Source organism: Hylaeus anthracinus, unplaced genomic scaffold (genome assembly GCF_026225885.1).
Source record: "Hylaeus anthracinus isolate JK02 unplaced genomic scaffold, UHH_iyHylAnth1.0_haploid 11982, whole genome shotgun sequence".
Lineage (NCBI taxonomy): Eukaryota > Metazoa > Arthropoda > Insecta > Hymenoptera > Colletidae > Hylaeus > Hylaeus anthracinus.
Window position 1 is genome coordinate 5,013,229 of NW_026534330.1, and position 20,171 is coordinate 5,033,399.

The 20,171-nt window shown below is 40.3% G+C and overlaps 1 protein-coding gene across 2 annotated transcripts in view; it reads left to right on the forward strand.

The window, feature by feature from the left end:
- The window catches only part of LOC128886476 (uncharacterized), a 76,869-nt gene that overhangs the window by 50,980 nt on the left and 5,718 nt on the right, over positions 1-20,171 (forward strand). For both annotated transcript variants that reach the window (XM_054141401.1, XM_054141402.1), the window contains one exon: positions 15,042-15,273. In XM_054141401.1, coding sequence (XP_053997376.1) covers positions 15,042-15,273 — 232 coding nt within the window. The remainder of the gene's footprint in view (positions 1-15,041; positions 15,274-20,171) is intronic.

The following is a 20,171-nucleotide window of genomic DNA, read 5'->3' on the forward strand; positions in this document are numbered from 1 at the left end:
CTGGTTCAAGTGGTTCCTCCCAACGCGTTCTGTTTATAAACAACCTTAAACCCAATTCTGGTCCCTCAAAGAGAGAAGAGATTCGGTCTTCCAATCGGGATTTCCTTGTGAGTATTTACTTTAGCGCCGTGTATGCGAAGACGAAGGGATTCCGATTCCCCGGCACCCATTTTCCCAGGGCTACTTTGATGAAAGCCCCGTCGACCAACATCTGGAAACATTTAAAATAGCCTGATCGAAAAGGCTATTTCAAACAACGGCTTGCCTTACTTCATAGTCATTCCATTTTTTTTAAATACATTTCCATTATGTTTGTAGGATAATATAGTATAAGTAGTGTAGGATAGATAGTATAAGTACACACGTTATTTCGTGAAATTTGTGAATAATCATAACGAAATGATAAAATACTTTTGGAAATAATCGACGTGTTAGTTTGCCTGTTCTAGTATAAAATTCCAAATCTGTGTGTTTGTAACTTCCCCATACTGCCTAATATTGATTATCTATCAATCAAAGTGAAGTTTTGTCTCCCTGTCCTTCATGTTTCAACTAGCTAGGAATAATAAAGTGACTTCGATTGCTTCAAATAATATTTCAAATAAAATTTTCCCTGGTCTGGCTTCGATAAACTCGTGGAAAAAGACCGCCGGCTGACAAGAACGTCGAATCTTTACCGCTGTCATGAGCCTCTCGCAAAAAAGATAGTGCCTCTCCCATCGCCGAAGTATCGATTCCGCTATAAAAAGGAAACGGCGAAAAAGGTGCAGCGAGAGGCTCGAGCAGTATCACGGGGTTCTTGCAGCCGTCTTTCATCTTTAAACCCGATGGGTGATCGATTCGGTCGATAAATCTAGAACAAGGATCGTCCGCTGTCAGATTTTAATTTCAGACAGTTCCTCGCGACTCTTTATTGGATCGTCGCTCGACGGGCATTCCTCTTTCTTCTCCAGAGAAATATTTGTCACATTTTTCTGACTCGGGAAGCCTTATGAAAAAAATCTTTCTCTTACGAAGGAAATTCACAGGGATGAATAGTTTCTTTGCTTCGATTTAATTAATTTTTTATTGGAACCTCAGGATATAAACGATAATAATTTGTGGGAAAGGATCACACGGATATTGAAGTTTGTTTTACAAGAAGAAAATGACAAACACGCGGATTTAAACCTTTGTATTATAGTAAAGGAATCGCGAACACAGACTTAGGATTTTATTTTATAACATTCACATCACAAACACATCGGAAATTGAGTGTTATACAAATAAATCAAAAGTATCGGTCTGTACGGTACAGAAATCCACTCGATGCAGTTTTTCATCGATTAAAGATTCCCCAGTGGAAAAATGCGATATCGGAGAACGAAGTCCTCTTCACGACCGGCAGGAATCAGTCGGGAAAAAAGAAGACGTGCGCGTAGTATCAATTTCCCACCTGGCAGGGACGAAAACATTTCTTGTCGAGGATAAATAGGCTATCTGTTGCGTCGCCAGTCGATCGACTTTTTCGTTAATGGAAAACGTCGTCGACGGTTACACCGTGTCGGGAAACGAGAAACGAACTCGAATCGCCGCGATAAGTCTGCGGGTTCCGATCGAAGACGAGTACCCGGAATGCGACCGTGAATCGTCTATTTATTCGAGCGTCTTTCCACGACGCGATTCAATTTTCCCGAAGGGAATCGCCCGAAGGGAAGGAATTCCAGGAAGTTACGAGCGACGCCTCCGTTTTAATCGAAGCGTAGCCTGGATAGAACGAAACAATCGGATCGTGTTTTTCAAGTGAAAAATGCAACGGAGCCGAGTATTGCTAGGGGAACGCTTTCTCATCTCGTAACTCTTCGGGTTTCCTCTCTCTCTCTTGGCACCAACCGAATCTGTTATTTTAAAAGCGAAACTCCATCGAAAACGGTCTGTTGTCGCAGATGCTCCCTGGTAGAAGTAAAACTCCGTAATTCTTGAGATTCTACATTCGGTTTTTATCTCAGATAAAATCTCTTGTAAGAGGGAAATCACAAGCATGTCGAATTTGAATTCTGATTTATTGGGAGACTTCAGATATTCTGAGTTTAAGTTTAGTAATACAATAGGGAAATTATGTGCACACAAATTTTTAATTATTTATTGTAATAGGAAGATCACTGAATTTTATATTAACAAATGTACGTATCAGTGCAATTTTCCGTACAACAAAGCAGCGAAAATCAGAGTTCGCCCACGCTCTGCTAAAAGAGAGATGAGGGGGTGATGATCCTCTGTATAAGCGAGGAAGTCGATAGCATAATCGAGCGCGATCGTGGTACATTATCTGTATTGGAACAGCGTGCGACAGTATCCAAAGTTCTCTGATCTGAGCGAACGAGAAATGATACAGGGAGATGGATTTTAAAATAAATCCTTGACCAATGGTCTAGCTTCGATGGTTCATTTCATAGGTAGTGACTTGTTCTAATGCCTCTCATCATTTGTCGAGTTTTTCGACTATTGAAATATTGGAATAATAAATTTATTCAGATGGGTTTTTTGAAATTTATTCCTTGCGTTGAAACACTTATGAATGTGCTCGCAAACGTCCTCGTTAAAAGCGTTGGTAACGATGGTTCGGGCTGAATACGAGCAATAAATTTCCCAAGATTACGAGAGCAATTCAATTTTGAGACACATTCAGTTTCGAGAGCGATTCAATTTTTCCAGACGCATTCGCCGAATCGTTCTTTTTTCTACGTCCAGTCGTTCTCCGTTTCGTTTCCTCTTTGCAATCAGAGCACAGTAAAACCTCCATTATTCATAATAATTGGTTACGATTGTGATCGAGAATTCCAAAGATTTTGTTATATTTAGAATTCAATTTCTACGTATTTAATTATTTTAGAAATTAATGCAACAGGGGATGGTTTCTAATTTGGACATTCTTTTAAATTACAATATTCATACAAGAGAAAAGTATTCTGATTTTTATCATTCCATATCTATTAGCTTCCTATACTTATAAAATTTATTCCTTGAAAATATTACAATCTAAGACAATATCCAAAGCGATTCAACTCAGACAATCTTCTCCTATATGTACATGCAATATTCATGCGTTACAAGTTCACGAGCTCGGATAAGGAAATATTTAAATAACAAATGTTCGAATAACAGTGGGTCTACTCTACCGTTTTGATCGACGAAAAAGTTAGAGGAATATCCTATCCTCTTCGACAGGATAAAGGATAGCCCACTGTACGTTAATAGCTAGTGCATCTTTCAAAGGGGGTTGGAGGTGTCTGAATTCAGCGTTGCACGTTAATTTCTGCTTAACAACGAACAATGGTCCTCCATTGAATTGTAAACTCTTGTTAAATACTCTGCCCTGTCGCTGCCCACTCGAAACTCTCGTTATACTCTCGGTGTCCCCTTGCAATAATCGATTCGCTCGAGACTCTTCCGAACTCCAGACTCGAGTCGAACTCCGTTGCGAATTCATGCATTTCCCTCGATACACATTGTTCGGAGACAATCGCTGGAACCTTTCACACTTCTCCAATCATTCGTCGTTTGCTCCACGGGGGACGAATTCGTGATTAATCGACGACGGAACATTTTCATCCGGACCGATGCCTTTGGATGTATTTTCATTCAGAATATGGCGACGGTGTTATAAATATTTGCGCGTCTTAGAAAATGTTACACGTTTCGAAGCCTGGATTTGTTAATCGATATCTGTAGGATATTGTGAGCGTTCTGAAAGGAATGCTATCGAGCTGTTAACGTAGAGGAAATGTGTGTAAGTTGGTCCAGAAGTCTGATGTTTATGTACAGGTTTGAAGAGCTCAATCAATTTATTAACAACTACTTGGAAATTTGTTCTCTATGTTAAAAACTCGTGGCAGCTCTGATCTTAACAAATAAGGCTTACGTAAATAATTAAATTTTAAACGGCTGTTTGGAAATGTGTACTTTTGTAACATTTTCTTCTGATATTATATTTCAACAACTTTGAAGAGGACCATAAATATTGATGGTCGAAACATCTCTCGAATAAAATGTTTGAGAGAACATCAAAGGAATATTGTAATTCTAACATCAGAATGCAGTGCTGTAGCTACACCTGAAAAATTCCACCACGTCTAGACTATAAAGGACTCGATAGACCGATACCTCGTGAAAGCACGAACTAGAATTGAAATGCAAGCACCATCTCACCGCTAAAATTTAATTTTATTAAAATGTTGGAACCCAATTTTCCTCACATGCACCCTAAGGATTCATTTATTACCCTTTTAAACAGCTCCAGGTGGCGCCTCTTTCGAAACGCCTCGAAGAGGTCTCAATCTCCATTCTCGACTCGTGAAAAATCACGCGAACGATCTGCGCATTCCGTGGTCCTTTCGTTCCGAATTTAATGACCAGGGTCGTCAGGTTCCGGGAACGAGAACTGGAACGCGATAAACTCGAGCTCGATGGGGATGAAATACGGTCGCATATCATCCCCCTGGGCAGTTACCATCGAACAAGAGTAGAAGAGCTCAACATACGTCAGAGATTCCATCGACTTCGACTCGTTTCGCGTCCGACGTCCAGCCATTTTTCCACGAAACGTGCATTTGCATCTTTACGACCTGTGGCGTTCTTCTTTCTGCCATGTTCTTTTTTTTTTTTACCTTGGCGTCCTCCACGAATCATGAATCCAATGACAGATCGTACCGCTGGCCTCTCCTTGCCAGATGGCACGTGTCACGACGCCCCAGACGTTCGCTCCATTCTCGAAATCTTCCCATTTGTCGATAACCCTGATAAAGTGGTCCCTGTGAAATTTTGGCGCTGTCGGTGGAACGGTTCTTGAGGTATTTTTATTTCACTTCGGTCTTATACGTATCAGTTAACTTTAATTTACCTATTAACTGTAGGTTTCTTCGACTCAATCCATAATTTAAAGAAATAAAAATAGATTTTCTTGCTACGTTACCGGGGTAACAAAGTCTCCCGTATTCTCCGAAGCGTGTATTCAGATTCTGTCTAACAGTAATTTAATTCCATACAACTATAAGTAAATTCTATTCAATTCTAAAATAGTTTTATTCTTCCACTTCCATTTCACTCGGTTACACTTAATCATACTTCATTCCTATTCAATTCTAAGTTAGTTTTACCCAACTATAAATTGATTCCATTCATGGAATTCCACTTCAATAACGTATAAAAGCTTCCCCTACGCAGCATCAAAAACAAACATTCATTAAGCGGCACAGTTCCAACTATCATGACGGCATGTTGTGGGAATACATAACGAGCATTATATCGCACAGTTTCCAAGCGTTCTTACAGTCCGCGAGCAGCGTCCAGTGGCGAAAACCTCCGTGTCTCGTATTACTACCACTCCCGTCACGTATTCCCAGGCTCCGCTCCGCGCTAATTTCTATTTAACAAAGGAGAACGGTTGTAATTTTGAAAAGGACGCCTCGTCGGGATCTACCCGCGCACGCGTATAAATTTATTTACAACGACTACAGAGACCGCGAGCAATAAACGAAAATTTATCTGCAAGCGGTTCCCAAGAGCTGGCCCGTTTGTTTGTTCGCCTTCCATTTTCCCGCGGCTCGCCATGGGCAGAAGGAATATTTATTACTTCCCCTTATGACTGTAATTGCAGAGCATTGTCCCCAACGATCCAACGAAAAATTTGATTTTTTTCAGTCGCGCAACCCTCCCCTCTGCCCTATCGTGTGTCGCATCTGTTGCGAGCTTCGACGTGCGCATTTTTAGGATATTTAACGCTCTTAAGCTTGTTTCGTTCCCTTGCAATATCGGAAACTCGTGGATTTCACCATTTTTGGGACAGCTGGAACGGTATTTGTTCAAAGGGATTTTCGTGTAGAGCATCGCTTGTAACAGATTTTCGTTATTAACATGGGGCTAAAAAACTCGTGGGTGTTCGCGTGCAGACAGAGAGGTAGTTCGAGGGAAAAGAGGATTTTAGAACTAATTATTGTTAGAGATCGCTTTTATAGAGATTTATTTACGATCCATTTATTTATCTTGGAAAACAAATTTTTATATAAAGAGGGATTGTTTAATCCTTTGACCTACGATTTACTGTTGGATCATGAATGCCACAATCGGGTACAAAATCCTTTCATACGACGTGCCTGACTCGTGTTTTTCATGTTCGATTCAAATTCTGTACCACGCGTTGTTACAGTTTAAAGGGTAAAGGAAAATTTCTGTTGCGGAGAAAACGTTGCTATACTTTGACGAATTCTTTGAAAATTGTTGAATAACACATATTTTTCTATGAAAAAGATTGTAAGTGAACGCAAATTTCTATGTGAAAGAAAATAAAAATTTTAAATCAATTTACAGTCTACCCGCGTACGCAATTTTTCGAAAATTTTGGGAGGAAAGATGGAGTTTTATTCTAAAGCGGTTGGAATAGCAAGGGTTAGAATTTTCCGGTGTGCGGTATGCGGAAAAAAGCATCACGATCTTTGCACGTGCATCCAGCGCGGCAACATTATTAAATTTTTCTGTGGCTTTCCACTGTGCAGTGCGCAACGTGCCGGCGACCTTTGCAGCGTGCCGCGTACGGATATAAAAGTTAGTAAATCAACGTTGGGGAAACACTTTTTTTCCTCCGCTGAATAGAAAGTTTTATGCGTCATGCGAGGCATTGACGTCTATTCACGTGTAAATGCCGCGAATTTGCGTAATTGTTCTCTCGATATTTTAGACATACCACCGAGGAATTATTCGTCCATGAATGTCATAGCCAATTCGTCATCAACCAATTCTTTCCGTGTGTAATTGCCTGTGACAATGGATGATTTAATTTGTTAACAGATTTATGATAAACACATCTAATAAAAAATATTTTATTGCTAAATGATTATGCTTGATAAATGTACAAGTTATAGTATGAATTCATAATTTTGCGTATTTTTCGTATATTCCACTTATGTCTGACTACAAACGGATAATACCACTTACTTCCTTTCTAGACTCCATTCACTCAACGAACATTTTATTTTCTCGATAAACGTACAAATTATAGTATAAAGTCATCATAGTTTAATATTCCTAGGCATGCCTTCATATAATTTCACTTACGTCTGACCACAAACTGATAATACTACTCGCCCTCTTCCCAGACGTCACTCGTTCAACGAACCTTTTTCTTCGCAGTCAACAAAGACAAACGTATCTTTCTTCCCGTTCGTTACACGTTGCCCAAGGTACCCGACTTTTCCAACGTCATCTACCCAGTGTATAATTAACGTAAACGCGTGTCCAACGATTAAACCGTTACGTATACAAACTACGCTCCGTTCCTGTTCGTCACGGTCCGCGTCCCAGTTGTATATTCAGCGTCGATGCTGCAACATTCTCGTTACCAGGGGAGAGGAAAAAAGGGAGGAGGAGAAAAAAAAAATCGTTAATTTTTTGGTACGTTTAATTCCAGGTCCGGCGGGTCGGAGCATCGCAAAATCGCCGTGACCCTTTCCATACGATTTCCATACGAATCGCGCAACTTCGGAACTGGCTGTTCCCAGCAAACTGAAAGTTTTAATTTTCGAGCGTATTTCGCCGCTCGCTCCTCACTTTTAATCGTCGCGCTGAAAGCACCGTGTTCATCATCAACTCGAATTTCGACCCCGATTGCGAATCGTTGTATCCTCGAGAAGTATTTAGATTTTCCGGATTATAAAAGTTATGATGATAGTCTCGTGGCTTTAAACCTTTTTCAGGTCGTAGTACGGTTCCGATGAGGATTTTTAATATTTATACGTAGTAGTACGAGTCTGTTCTACGTTGCCAATAATGCGATCTGTTTTGTCGATCGAGTATTCTACTTTACCAACAGAATACGCTACCTTGCTTAGTCTTATCAATAGAGTACTGTATCTTATCGACCTTTTGCACCCATTAGATAAAAAAAAAAGAGGAAATTAAAAGTGCGAACCAACCATACGTGAATCTTCAACAACCATATATCAGCCATGTACACGTTGGTAGCACACCTTCCTGCAATATGAGACCTTTCTACGACAGAAACGATGCATAACGGTGGACCTAGTGTAGAATTCTGTGGCGTGTCCCAGTAGGAAGGACGCTTCGCAGAAAATGTCGAGCTAGGATTATGTTTCAGTAACTTGTTGCGAGCGAGATGTAAGATACGCTCGAAACCAGTTTAAACCAGCGTCGTTTATACCTATACTACGTAGCTAGGCCAGCAACAAGTTCTGATTTAGAGCAGAGCTTGATAAACTATGCTCCATAGACGCGAATGATTTTTAAATTACTTTTGACCAAGCTCTCAGCGTGTAAAATACATCTTAACGAATAAAAATTGTACCGATGCGATGGCCTTATAAAAATTTTCATCGCGGAATTTCTGTCCTAAACAAAACTTGACGCGCGACGTTTCACGCTTCTTAAGCTTCGAGGAAGCTGGAGACTAGGTTTTCTCATTTTCTTTGCCGGTAAATCGACGGAGGTCGTATTTATTATCTCGTTAATTCCCGTCCTGTGGCACGGGATAGCGGGTCCTTCTCGTCCACTTTGGTGACATTGATTTACGCCGCATTTCCGAGGCAATAACGGCGGCCCCGCGGCGAGCGAAATTCTGCCCCGACATCGGTGAATTTTGCAACGAAGCGCTGTCGCGGGCCGAGCTCATAAAAGAACACGGTTCGAGCCGAGTAGCTGCGCGTTAGATGAAGCAATATTGGTGAAAAATGGCCCGCGATTCCAGATGGAGAAGAATGCAAATGATGACCGCGCGTGTGAGGTAAATTGATCGTCTCGAGAAGCCAGAGTATCGTAAACATTGGCGTTACTTTGGCTCGTGGTAAGAAATGTGTCACTGTCGCAAAATGCTGAAGACAATAATCGAGCATGATGTATTGGAAAGCTTCGAGATCATTTATTTAGACATATTCTTTAAATAAATATTTCTAAATAATACAATTATACTGAATCCAAATGGGAAAATATTTTCCCGTGTAAAAAATATTTTTATTTGGAATTTCTCTTTCCTGATTCTTTTAATGCCTCCCTTTCCACATTTTATATTTAAGGGAACAGCAGTTTCAGGAACGTCAGCGCCAGATAATATGCAACTTCTTGCGATCCAACGGTATGCAGCATAAGTTGAAATTTACAGTCTGTCCAGCGGTGTGTTCGCAATAATATTTTCCCTGTTTTCAGCGGTTTCCCGCCCCGGTTTCTCTTTTTCAACGGAGAAGGAATAGACAGTGCCAGGGAGGGAAATTTAATATCGTTCGCGGTACAATAATTTCCAAGAAGGGTATAGTGATATTACGATGATAATATGATATTATCGAGAGTCGTCGAATGGCATTAAATTCATAAGAAAATAATTATTCTTCCAACAAAGCTTTCGTAGCTTTCATAAAACGCTTTCATATTTGACGAATTTAATTGATGTATAAATTCAAAAATTCGTAGACAAACTGAAATACATGTACTAAAACTTACAATAAAATTATATTTATTTACATTTCCTTCGCAATGCTCAATTATACATGAAAAGAATATTTGTTAATATTCATTATTTCGTGTTTTCGATAGTAATACCTCTATGAAGAACAAAAAAAATTCAATACCATTGTAATAAAGAATAAAGCTGAATAACTGAATATCCAAAATTATATATTTTACAGGTTGCTGCTACCTTAAAAAGTCGGTGAATTTGCAATCCGTGGTACGAGAATTTATCTGAATTTTTCCCGTGCTTCCGCGTTTTTTACCAGAGACAGAGCAACAAGCGTTTCAGCAAGGAAAGTTATTTTTCGAAATACCTCCATTTTTATACCAGCAATTTCCTCGTACACGACGATGTCAATTACGACCGTTACTGTATATTAAAAGCAACCTTTGACCAGCGTATGTCCCCACTGTTTCCAGTCGCTATTGCGTTGCGCCGGGGTTCGCGTAATTTTAGAGCACGGCGTGAACTAATTAAAGTAATGAACAACCGAATTTGCCTAGCGTCGAATGAAATATTTCAGCGGTTGCTTCGTCGCTGAACGCGCTCTTTCGAGCATCGCGGTGTAAACGATAGTGGACAGTGCATGCAAATTAAATTTATTCAAAGAGCCGATATGTACGAAGCGCCAATTCAAGCAGTTCTGTTTCAAATTCTCCATTTCCACGCTATCGTGGCTTCTTTCCACGAAATCACGCAAATATTCTCGCCTGGGGTTGGGAATACGTGTATTAAATGCAGGTGGTGGATTTTTCTAATAGTAGTTAATAACGTGTTGGGTCAGTAGTTCTGAAAATATTAATAAAACAACCTTATTTTAATTAAATGCTTGCGAAACTCTGACACTGAACATAAATGATACTCGGTGCAGTGTACGTAGTAATATGATACAAAGCAGAAAATGGTTAAAGTGCAAATAGGTTTCGGTTATGATTCGTTAAAAGTTCGCGAGGTCAAAGCGTATAGTAAATGTTTGAAGTTTGACGTCACCTTTATACAATACTTGGAGGTCACTTATTCTCGCGGGTTCTCAACAAATTTCCACAATATTTCGTTTTATATCGTATTACACTGGACACAGATACACAGTAGTAAATATCAACTGCTCTAGGGTGCCCTTTGCGACACGAGTGTCCGCTCGAACTCGCGTCACTTTTATGCACTTCAATATGGAGTCGAGTCATACCAGCAGTCAAAGTGTTAATCACTCGTCGACGGGCGCGTCAGGATCGAGCATCGAGCCTTCAGGAACGGTGGTTGGCTTGGCGCGACGACATGCATAATCAGCAGGCGAAACGGACAAAGCACTGCCCGCGGGAGTAATTAAAAGTCTCGCAAACGTGGTCCTCCGTCCCGTGGAAATCTCATTTGCCGCGATTCCAGCCAACAGATGAGTCTGCTGTTCGGCCCGTGCATCGGTCAGTCTCATTTTAATGAACGAACGCGGCGCAGGGAGTGGAATTGAAAGTAACTGAGGCATTGTGTCACTCTAGTTTCGATAGAATAGTGTTTTTTTTTTTCTTTTTTGAATAATCCGACATCGTTGATCCGTTTTCAAAGGGATCTTTTCCCCATCGACTTTGCAAAGTTTCAAATCAACTCGTTAAACAGTTTTCAATCCATAAAATTCTAATTAATTAAAAGGCTTCCATCTTTTTTCTATAGCCAAATTAGATTAGAAGTAAAACGTTTGCCCTATGCTTAATAATTGCACGCCATCCAGTAATGAAACAAGGACTAATTGGCGTTTAAATGATGAGAAAGATAACGATCCCTCATGTAATGGTATTAGTATAAATTCACCCAACAAAGCCCGTGTTGTTAGTCCGGCTATCCAATTTCTCTCATTTCTCTCGCCAAACGCAATTCCACGGGCCAAAGGTAACGCAATTTAATTCGCCAGACAATTCGGCAACTTATTCGACGCCACGCGGTAAAAACACTCGCGAAACAACACCCAGTCCCGCGCGCGAGATAATTAAAATAACAAATGCTGCCGGGCAAATTCGAGCGTGAAAACGACCGGTTTGCTTGCTCTCGACCGGCGCGACGTCGCGGAAATCGCATAGAACCGATCTATTAATGCAGAGATGCGCAACGGCTACTCCGCGAACCTAATTCAAACATTTAACATCAAACATTCAAACAACATCATAAATGATTCGAGGAAATTGAAGATAAGTTGACGAATCTCGAAGTGTAATAATTAGACTGCGGATTTGTATGCCTATATAGGAAATTTGAAAATACAAAAAGTTATAAAATGTGCACAGTATGCAGTAGTATAGAAAAAATATTGCAAAGAATAAATCCCTGTGTAAGTTCAGTCTTTGATGGTGTGCTTGCAAAGATTTTATTTTGCATAGAGATTCTAGTAATAATGCACACAATTTACGAGCTCTTAACGAGCTTTTACACGTTTGGCTCGACTTATAAAGGACAAGGCCAAAGATTTAAAGTAAAAAAAAAAAAAAAAAAAACAATGGCGATTATAGTTCTATTTGTTTCATTTACAACGTCGATGAAGTAAACGAAAAGAATTCCAATTACATGCAACATTTAATTTTATTCGTCCCCCTTGGAGACGAGGTTACGTACCACTGCGTTGAAGCAACGCGCTGATACACAGTCCAGCGCATTCATTCCGTCGGAATTGCACAGGAAACGGACCTTCTACGAGGTTCATAGTCTCGCGTAATTACGTTACGCAGTTTTATGAAAAGCGTATTCTTTCGATTGGGGGGGGGCGGGGGGGGGGTGGAGGCTTCGTTAGTCGTACGGATATTTCGCAATATCGTGTATTCCGCGCGCGTATTCATTCTTCAGGAAGGTAATTGCACGCCTGTTGTGGAATCTCGCCGTCGTTTGTTTCGGGACACTGAAATATACTTTCGGTTGTACCGTTTGCGTTTCGTATGGTCCACGATCGCAGAATAGCGTGTAACCAAGTAAGAAACCTTTTTCGCGAGTGGTGAAAGGGGCATACCGACGATCCTCCGTTTTCTGTATTTTCTTTCTTGATTGCTATTAAGTATTGTAGTGTTATTATTCTTTTTATTAAGAATACGTATATTTATATATCGGTTTTAATACTCTATTAGAACTATTACGATCTTAAAACATAACGATTTAGGACAAGTAACGCGTCTTAAACAACTAGCGCGTCTCGACAACTTGACAACTCCGCTCAACTCGACTCGACTAAAATTGACTGCAAAAAAACTTGCCTTTCGGCTGGAACATCCCCTTTTAACTTTAACCCCTGGCCCGTGGGTTTTTCCCATCCCTCGCTTTCTCTCGCAATGCCTCCGTATAGTTCTCCCGACACTACAGTATTTTCTATCGATTTTAATTGTATGTTCGTTATTCGGCTTGAAATTGCAACGCACAAATTCACGAGTGAGGATGGGGGGAAAACAAGGCGTCCCCGCAAGAGGAGTCTCTCTTCCCTGCGCTATTCCAACATTCAACTATCTCCTGAACGACCGTTTGGAGATATGAATTCCCTTACGCTAAAAACTCGCAAAACAAAACAATATTTCGACGCGTTCTGAACTTCCATTCAGGTTTAATCGAAAACGGAATTTCTGTTCTTCGTAGGACGAGCACGATCTTGTAGATCTCGAGTCGGCTCGATCCCACCGATATTATTTCTCGCGGGTTAATCACCAGCGACCCACCAGCCAATAAATCGTCCCTAATTTGCTTTAAGCACCTCCTGGACTTATCTGCACCAACACCAAAGTCGCTGGATTATCTCACCGACTGAGTCTCTCTTGCGGCAGTCGATATTGCCTGTTCCAGGCTGCGCCGCGGTTATAAATTAACTTTAACGCATACCCTGGTCATCTGATCGCATTCGAGAACCTTGGATTCGATATTTAACGGGCAGATCGATAGGACACGTTGGTCCAGCATCCCTCGGATTCACTTTCATGGAACTCGATGTGTGTTGCCTAATTTCGCTGCGTGTATGAAGGAGCGTACAGGATATTCGTTAGGAGCTCGCGAACTCTGAAAGGAATGCGTGAAAAATGAATTAATATATTACTCAAAAAACCAAGCTCAAAAATGTCTAAATTCGCTGCTGTCTAGAAAATTTAACCAGTTCTTCCCGTCCATTATATTTTACTATTACAAGCAGCTTACAAGTTCTATCATGCTGAACGTTCGCCTGAGTTCTTAAAGCCCTTCCATTTTACACTCTAATGTGTCCTTAAATCGCCCATAATACATTTTGGTCGGCTAGGAGCGAGAATCCTCGATAAATCGACTGCTTTAATTTGAATTGATGACTCCCTACTGAGGAAGAGTAGTTTGCAAGGCAAGCTCCCTTGAGTACTTCATAAACTTCATAAAATTGTTGTACTATGATCATTCGATCGCTGGCAACGTCACAAGCTAAACGAAATTTACATGTCGAGTGTTTATTACGGAATTAGAGTTGAAATTAATATACAATAGCCCCCGGATGCGAGAGAAATCAGAAAATAAATTCATCGACGTTTCAGCAGATTAATTCGTAATTCTCGAAAATGTACCCCAGATGGAATTATATTGGACCCTCGTAATTATGGTCATTACTTCTACAAATTTGTATGTCGAAATGAAATTTCATTTAAAAATCGCGATAAATCCGCGGCTATGTAATTTTAATCTGTCGATATCAATGTATCTGAATTCAAACAATGAGACGTCACGAGAGAAAAACGTTATATTTATTTTTCAATTCCAAACAGCGGGGATTCGACGTGTTGACATTATTTACGATCGAACGCATACTGGTTGAAAATGAATATTGATTTTGCAAATGATAATCCGGAATGAAAATTCATTCCTTCGATGCGAAATGAAGGGAAATTATATTCGATTCGAAACTGTTGAATAGAAACTGCTAGAATAGATTTGTACTCTAGTTACAATAACTTTCGACGTACCGATGCGTCGTTACGTTATCTAGCACACAAAAATCAGGACGCATCGGTGCGGTCCGTACTCGTCAAAGGGTTAAGAGCTCGCGAGCTCTTAGCAAATAAATGTTGTATTTTTGTATAATCCAGGAGCAGAAAGCTTTACAATCGAACCTTTTAATAAAATGAATGGAATGTTTCGATAAAATGGCACTGTTATCCTATGCCTCACTTTTGCATGGTAAACAAAATGTTTACTTACGAAAATAATCCTAGCTGAAACAGAAACATAAAGATTCCATAACATTCTTCATTTCTTCGCCCACTGATTGATTATCAAAAAATGCGTTATAAAATTGATTCAGCACATAGGTTTCCCCTGTCGTCTCAATTAATTAAACAGTGAAATGAGTATAGAAAAAGTGTCTCGAAAGCCTCCAGTTTGGTAATTAACAGTTTAATATACTTATTTCCAAATGAGCCCCTCACCGTGGAATATTCGACGCATCGCTGACCGTTGGATTCCCATTGCGTTCTCCAAATTCTACGCAAGCTTTGATTAAAGCGATTCAGAACGCATCCTCATGCCTTTCCGAAGCGTGAGCGTAATAAATTCATAGCTGGGCTTGTATTGATTTCAGATAATGGGCAAGTGGTACGTGGTGGAAGTGTTGGAGCACAAAGTCGACCCCCTGAAGCCGGTAAGCGGATCGTACGTCATCGATTCCTGTCCGATTGTTAAACTGCGGGCACACGAGTACTCGTCACTGAGGCTTTTGTGGACCGAGGAGGCTGGAAATCTCGAGTACACTTTCCGGATACCGGACATCTCCAGGAAGCCGGGCGTCTGGATCTCCAACTCTCAGCAAAACGGTAACTCGACTTCCATCGACGAAAATCGTGAACCGGAAACGGTGAATCCAGAGATTCCGTGGACCCTTCGTGCGTCGCGATGATATCCAACCGTTTTGGAAGACACCCTCTTAGGAGACAAAATTTCCGTGTTCACGATTTACGAGATGATGAGTTGAATTAATAATTCTTGTTGTTTAGTGAGAAGCAATCACATCTTTATTAGAGATTTGTTGTATTATCGTTAAAATTGAAGAACCATTTTTATATTTATATCATAATTGTACACAACTTTATTGGCGATAGATACAAATACAAATGCAGTGCCTTATTTTGCTACGTATTTTTATTCAACAGAAATACAGAAACGAAATTTTTAAGACAGGAAGCAAACGAAAGATTTGGTCGTGCAGAGATCGTCTGAACTTGGGAGGAAATTAGAAGCTCGCTATTAAATCCTCGTTTCGTAGGTTCTTTGAGTCGTCGGTGGCCTTTGGCGAAGAAGAATGTCGAAGATCTTGCGAAATTCTTTCGAAAGAATTTCGATTCTTAACCTGGCGCGGCTTCTCTCGTCTCCTGGCAATATTCTTGTTTGATGCTTGGACGAAGCGTAAAGTTTCACGGTCTAGAGAATTCGGGGAAGAAAGACAACAGAATCGTTTACTAAAATAAATGTTTTCTGTTCCCTGCAAATTCGTACTCCTCGGCGTCTGTAAACGTTCCTCGCCTTCGTTCGAAAATATTTGGATATATCTTGTTCACTTTTTGACTACTGAATTCATCAGTGGCGTAGATCTATCCTCGGTTTATTTAATTAAATAATTTCCTTGAGATTCTCATTGAAATTCTAAATTTAAAAATTCCTTTGTTATGTTCGACTAAAAAATTTCATCAAAACACTCGATTGGAGAATTTCATCGTGATTTTTAATTAGCAAATGCCCTTTATTCACCCTCAATGATTGACTAAAACTTGTTAAAGACGCTCCACTCGATTCCTTTGTTAGATACGAAGTAGAGTGACTCAGTCCTTGGTCAGACCTAATTCAGTCGCAAACCAGCTTATCCCCTACGAAACCAACGAAGCCTAATCCAATTCTTGCTTACAATTAGAGCCACCGCGGATCGGATCCCCTAAACTTGGTTACACCAACTTCGTCTTGGGAATTTTCTGTCGAGCCGACTGCTTATTCCTTCGCTGTCTCTACAGTGGTCTTAAACGGCAGCTCTTAACTTGGGTTCCGCTCTGTTTCACCTTCCATTGTCCTATCGCGTTTGCACAGCTCATCGATTGCTACTTGGCAAAGCTACGTCAAACTCGATGAATTGAAACACTGTGATAACTAACTGACATCTTGTCAGGTTCTGTCTTTAACTTGATTAATGATATTGCTCTCGATGCTCGAATGAAACAATCGCAGTGTATATAAACTTTTCGACTTTCACAATATTTGAGAATTAAGTGTCTCCTATCTTAAACGATCGAGTGAATATCTTTGAAGGTTCGAAGGTCTGTTTCTCCACTCTAAATCCACCCTTTACTTTTCGATTGTTACTTCCAAACATTATATTTCTTGTTAACGAGAAAAATTAAAAACTATCGCGGGGTCCAAAAATAAATAAAAATTTGCTTCCATTAACTAGAAGCTTTCCTTTTCCATTTATTTTGTTCCTGCGTCAATCTTCATTGGTAAATCTCTCCCAATGAAAAGGATGTGTACAACTTAAAGTGGCAAACAATTCAAACACCTGCGTTCCTTTATGTACCAACAAACTTTCGTTAGAGTTCAAGTGTCACACTTCACGCTGTTCCCTCGTAAGTTTGGCCTTGGTTCAGCTTGTCTGTTCTTAATCCCTCGCTCGTGCTGCTCGAAGTCTTCGCGGTACATTCCCATCGCCAATAATTTTGAAGAGAGCAAACACGCTCTCCACAAAGTTTCTCAAAGTTTCCAGTCTCCGCGCAGACACGGGAACTCGCCTATTGAAACGTTCCATCTTTTCGCATATTTTGTCAATTATACATCCCCCACGTTTATGAATTATGCATTTTCAAACTGCGTTTATCTTAAGCCATTTTTGCTTCGTGGAATTAGTGGTAGGGTCGTTTTTAGAGAAGAATTTTTCATTCGATTCCGTCTTGGAAACTGGACGGCTACTTTTGTCACCAATTTGTATAACTACAACAAAATATTTTCTTATTCCCCAAGACACGCTCACACATTTCCTAAAAGGAAAAGTCACGATTTGAAATAATTCCCAAAGGACCAGTTTGACTACCAGCTCTCCTCTCATTCTCGCAAGCATCAAAGCGGAAACGGTACGAACGCAAAAGATCCCGGATGATTCATCGGCGGATGATCGTCGAGGGCCAGTTATCCGTGGAAGTTCGCGTTATAAACGGTTAATTAGCCGTCTGGCTGGAACAAAGTAGGGACAAGTCGTGGTGATTAAAGTCTGCGGGGCGGCGGACGGCAGCGATCTTAATGAATTCCAGGTATTCCGGCGTGATTATCGGTTAGCTGTCAGCGAGATGGGACCACCGCAGGGTCGGTTTCGGCTCCGGTTCCATCCAATTACGAATGAGGAAACCGGGGGATCGCGAGGGTGAGCCGACAACGCGATCAGGGACGCGGAAAATAATTTTTCAAAAAGCCTCTCTTTGTTGTTCGCCGTTTTTTAATTCCGCGATTCCCATTCTTCGACGTGCGGATGCCACGAATCCTCGCACAATGCATCCTGCGAATCGGGATCTCTCGAAGCTCCTTTCAACTTTCTTCTTTTCCGATTTCTGGCTCGAGATTCGTCCTATCGAGTTGTGTTCGCTGGTGGTCTCGCGACGTTTATTTCACGAGCTGCCAGTGTTCGAGAAATAGGGTGACGGGGAAAAAGGGTTCGTTTCGAGGTTCGATTAGGTGGAGGAATAAATTGCGTCCTGGTGGATTGGAAAGAGAACGAGGGATGAATCGCGTGAGTTCGAGGAAAGAAACGAACTCGGAAGACATTAATAATAACGTGTCTACTCAAGATAACGCGTACAATCAAGAATCTTTCTTTAAAATTTAAATACGTTATTTATTAGTTAGACTGGCAAGTAATGTCGTTTCTGCGAATGCCAATACTTCTTTATCATTTATCTGCTCATTGTGTACCAATCGATTTGATAAATATATATTCAAATATTTGTAAAGAAATACCCAATTTTAATTTAACTCTCTATAGGGCAGATGGTGTATTGATAGAATTTTTACGTGTTCGTTGTTCCAGTAATAATTGAAAATAATTACGCGATATTGTCATGCAAAACAGGATTGTTTTATCTTTCGTAATATATCAGCGCTTTGTGTTTTTACGTATTCTACTTCATACATTTTTGCCGTTCTTGGTTTTTTTTTTTCTTTGTTTACGCAACGCAAGCAATATTCCGATGATACGCGCAAAAAATATAATTTTCTCTGTTAAAAGCATCCGACGTATTGTTTTCCGCGTGTTTTTCAAGCATTATTAAATAATGAAAATTCGCGGAATTTTCTGCTGGCCCTCGCATTTGCGTTACGTTGCGTTTAAAAATGCGAAAATTTTCGAAAGGGGAGCAGTTGAAAATTGAACCCTGGACGAATCAAAATCTAACGAACACTCGCTGAATGTCAATCCTCCAGTTGCCAACTCGACAACAAAAATAGAATGTTTTTTTTATTATACTACAAGATTTGGTGAAACTTTGTTCTTCCATCTCTAGCCGTTTTCAAATTGAGAGTCGAACATTGGGAACATCTAACAAAATTTTTACTGTACACTTTCGGTATGATTCTGCGTGTACGGTGTCACCCCCTTGTAGGTTGCGTCGCAATTGCCGGGTCATCCTATGAAATAGTGTAAGGTTGACAGTGGAGAGCGATGGGAAAATCGAAAATATAACGCGCTCCAACGGGTCGGTGCAATTAATTTCACGCCATTACACGTCAATATCCGCGGGTTAGTGACCATTTACACGGTCGAAACAGTCTAATGGACGCCGATGTAATATTTGCGATGGGATGTCGCATCGACGTTATTGCGATTCGCACGTACCAGACGCGTGACAATCATTTTCCATACTAATAACGCGTTACGTTTTATCCGCAATACGTGCCGACATTAGCGATAACGCAGTCACGACATCGTTTTTAAAAGCTTATAAACATCCAATAATTTCTGACACATATCACAGGATCATTCGCGTACACCGTTATCGTCACTGCAACACGAGAAGCTGTAACGGTTTACAAACTGAGCTGATCATTTATAGGTTGTTCGTAATTTCGGTGCACTACCATGATAATAAGGACAAATTCAGTTTTGTTCAGATGTAGCGTTGCACGTGATTTGATTGAATTATCCAATTAGTAGTAAATCTAGTTACTGATATTTAAAGTGAGAAGAGATGAAGGTATTGCAAGCAGTACGTATTTAAATAAGGCTTTTATATATAAATGCTTTTGACCGTGTTAAAACGTTTTTATATGTAAGACATTTATACATGTATCATTGAATCAATTGAAATTTGATAAATCAAGATTATACAGACTTTCTTATAACCAAATGGTCAATGAACCATTATAATTTACTAACGAAACGTTACTTATTTACTTTACAAAAATTGGTAAATAAAACTATTCCCAATTATTTTGCTATTTCAATTTCTTTCCAATATGACTATCAACGCCTGCAAAAAAAATACCTAGAACAACAATCTCCAAATCACGACTACGACACGTTGCTCACGTAATCCACGCGTGACGACTCCATAATTCCGTCTCCGCGTATTCCTAATCAGCGGCGTAAGTACATCGCCAACGACATAATGGCGCGTAATATGACAGAATTTCAGCGGGGGAGACACGGCTGGCATTCCCAGCCAGCAGTAGACAATAATCAGGCCCG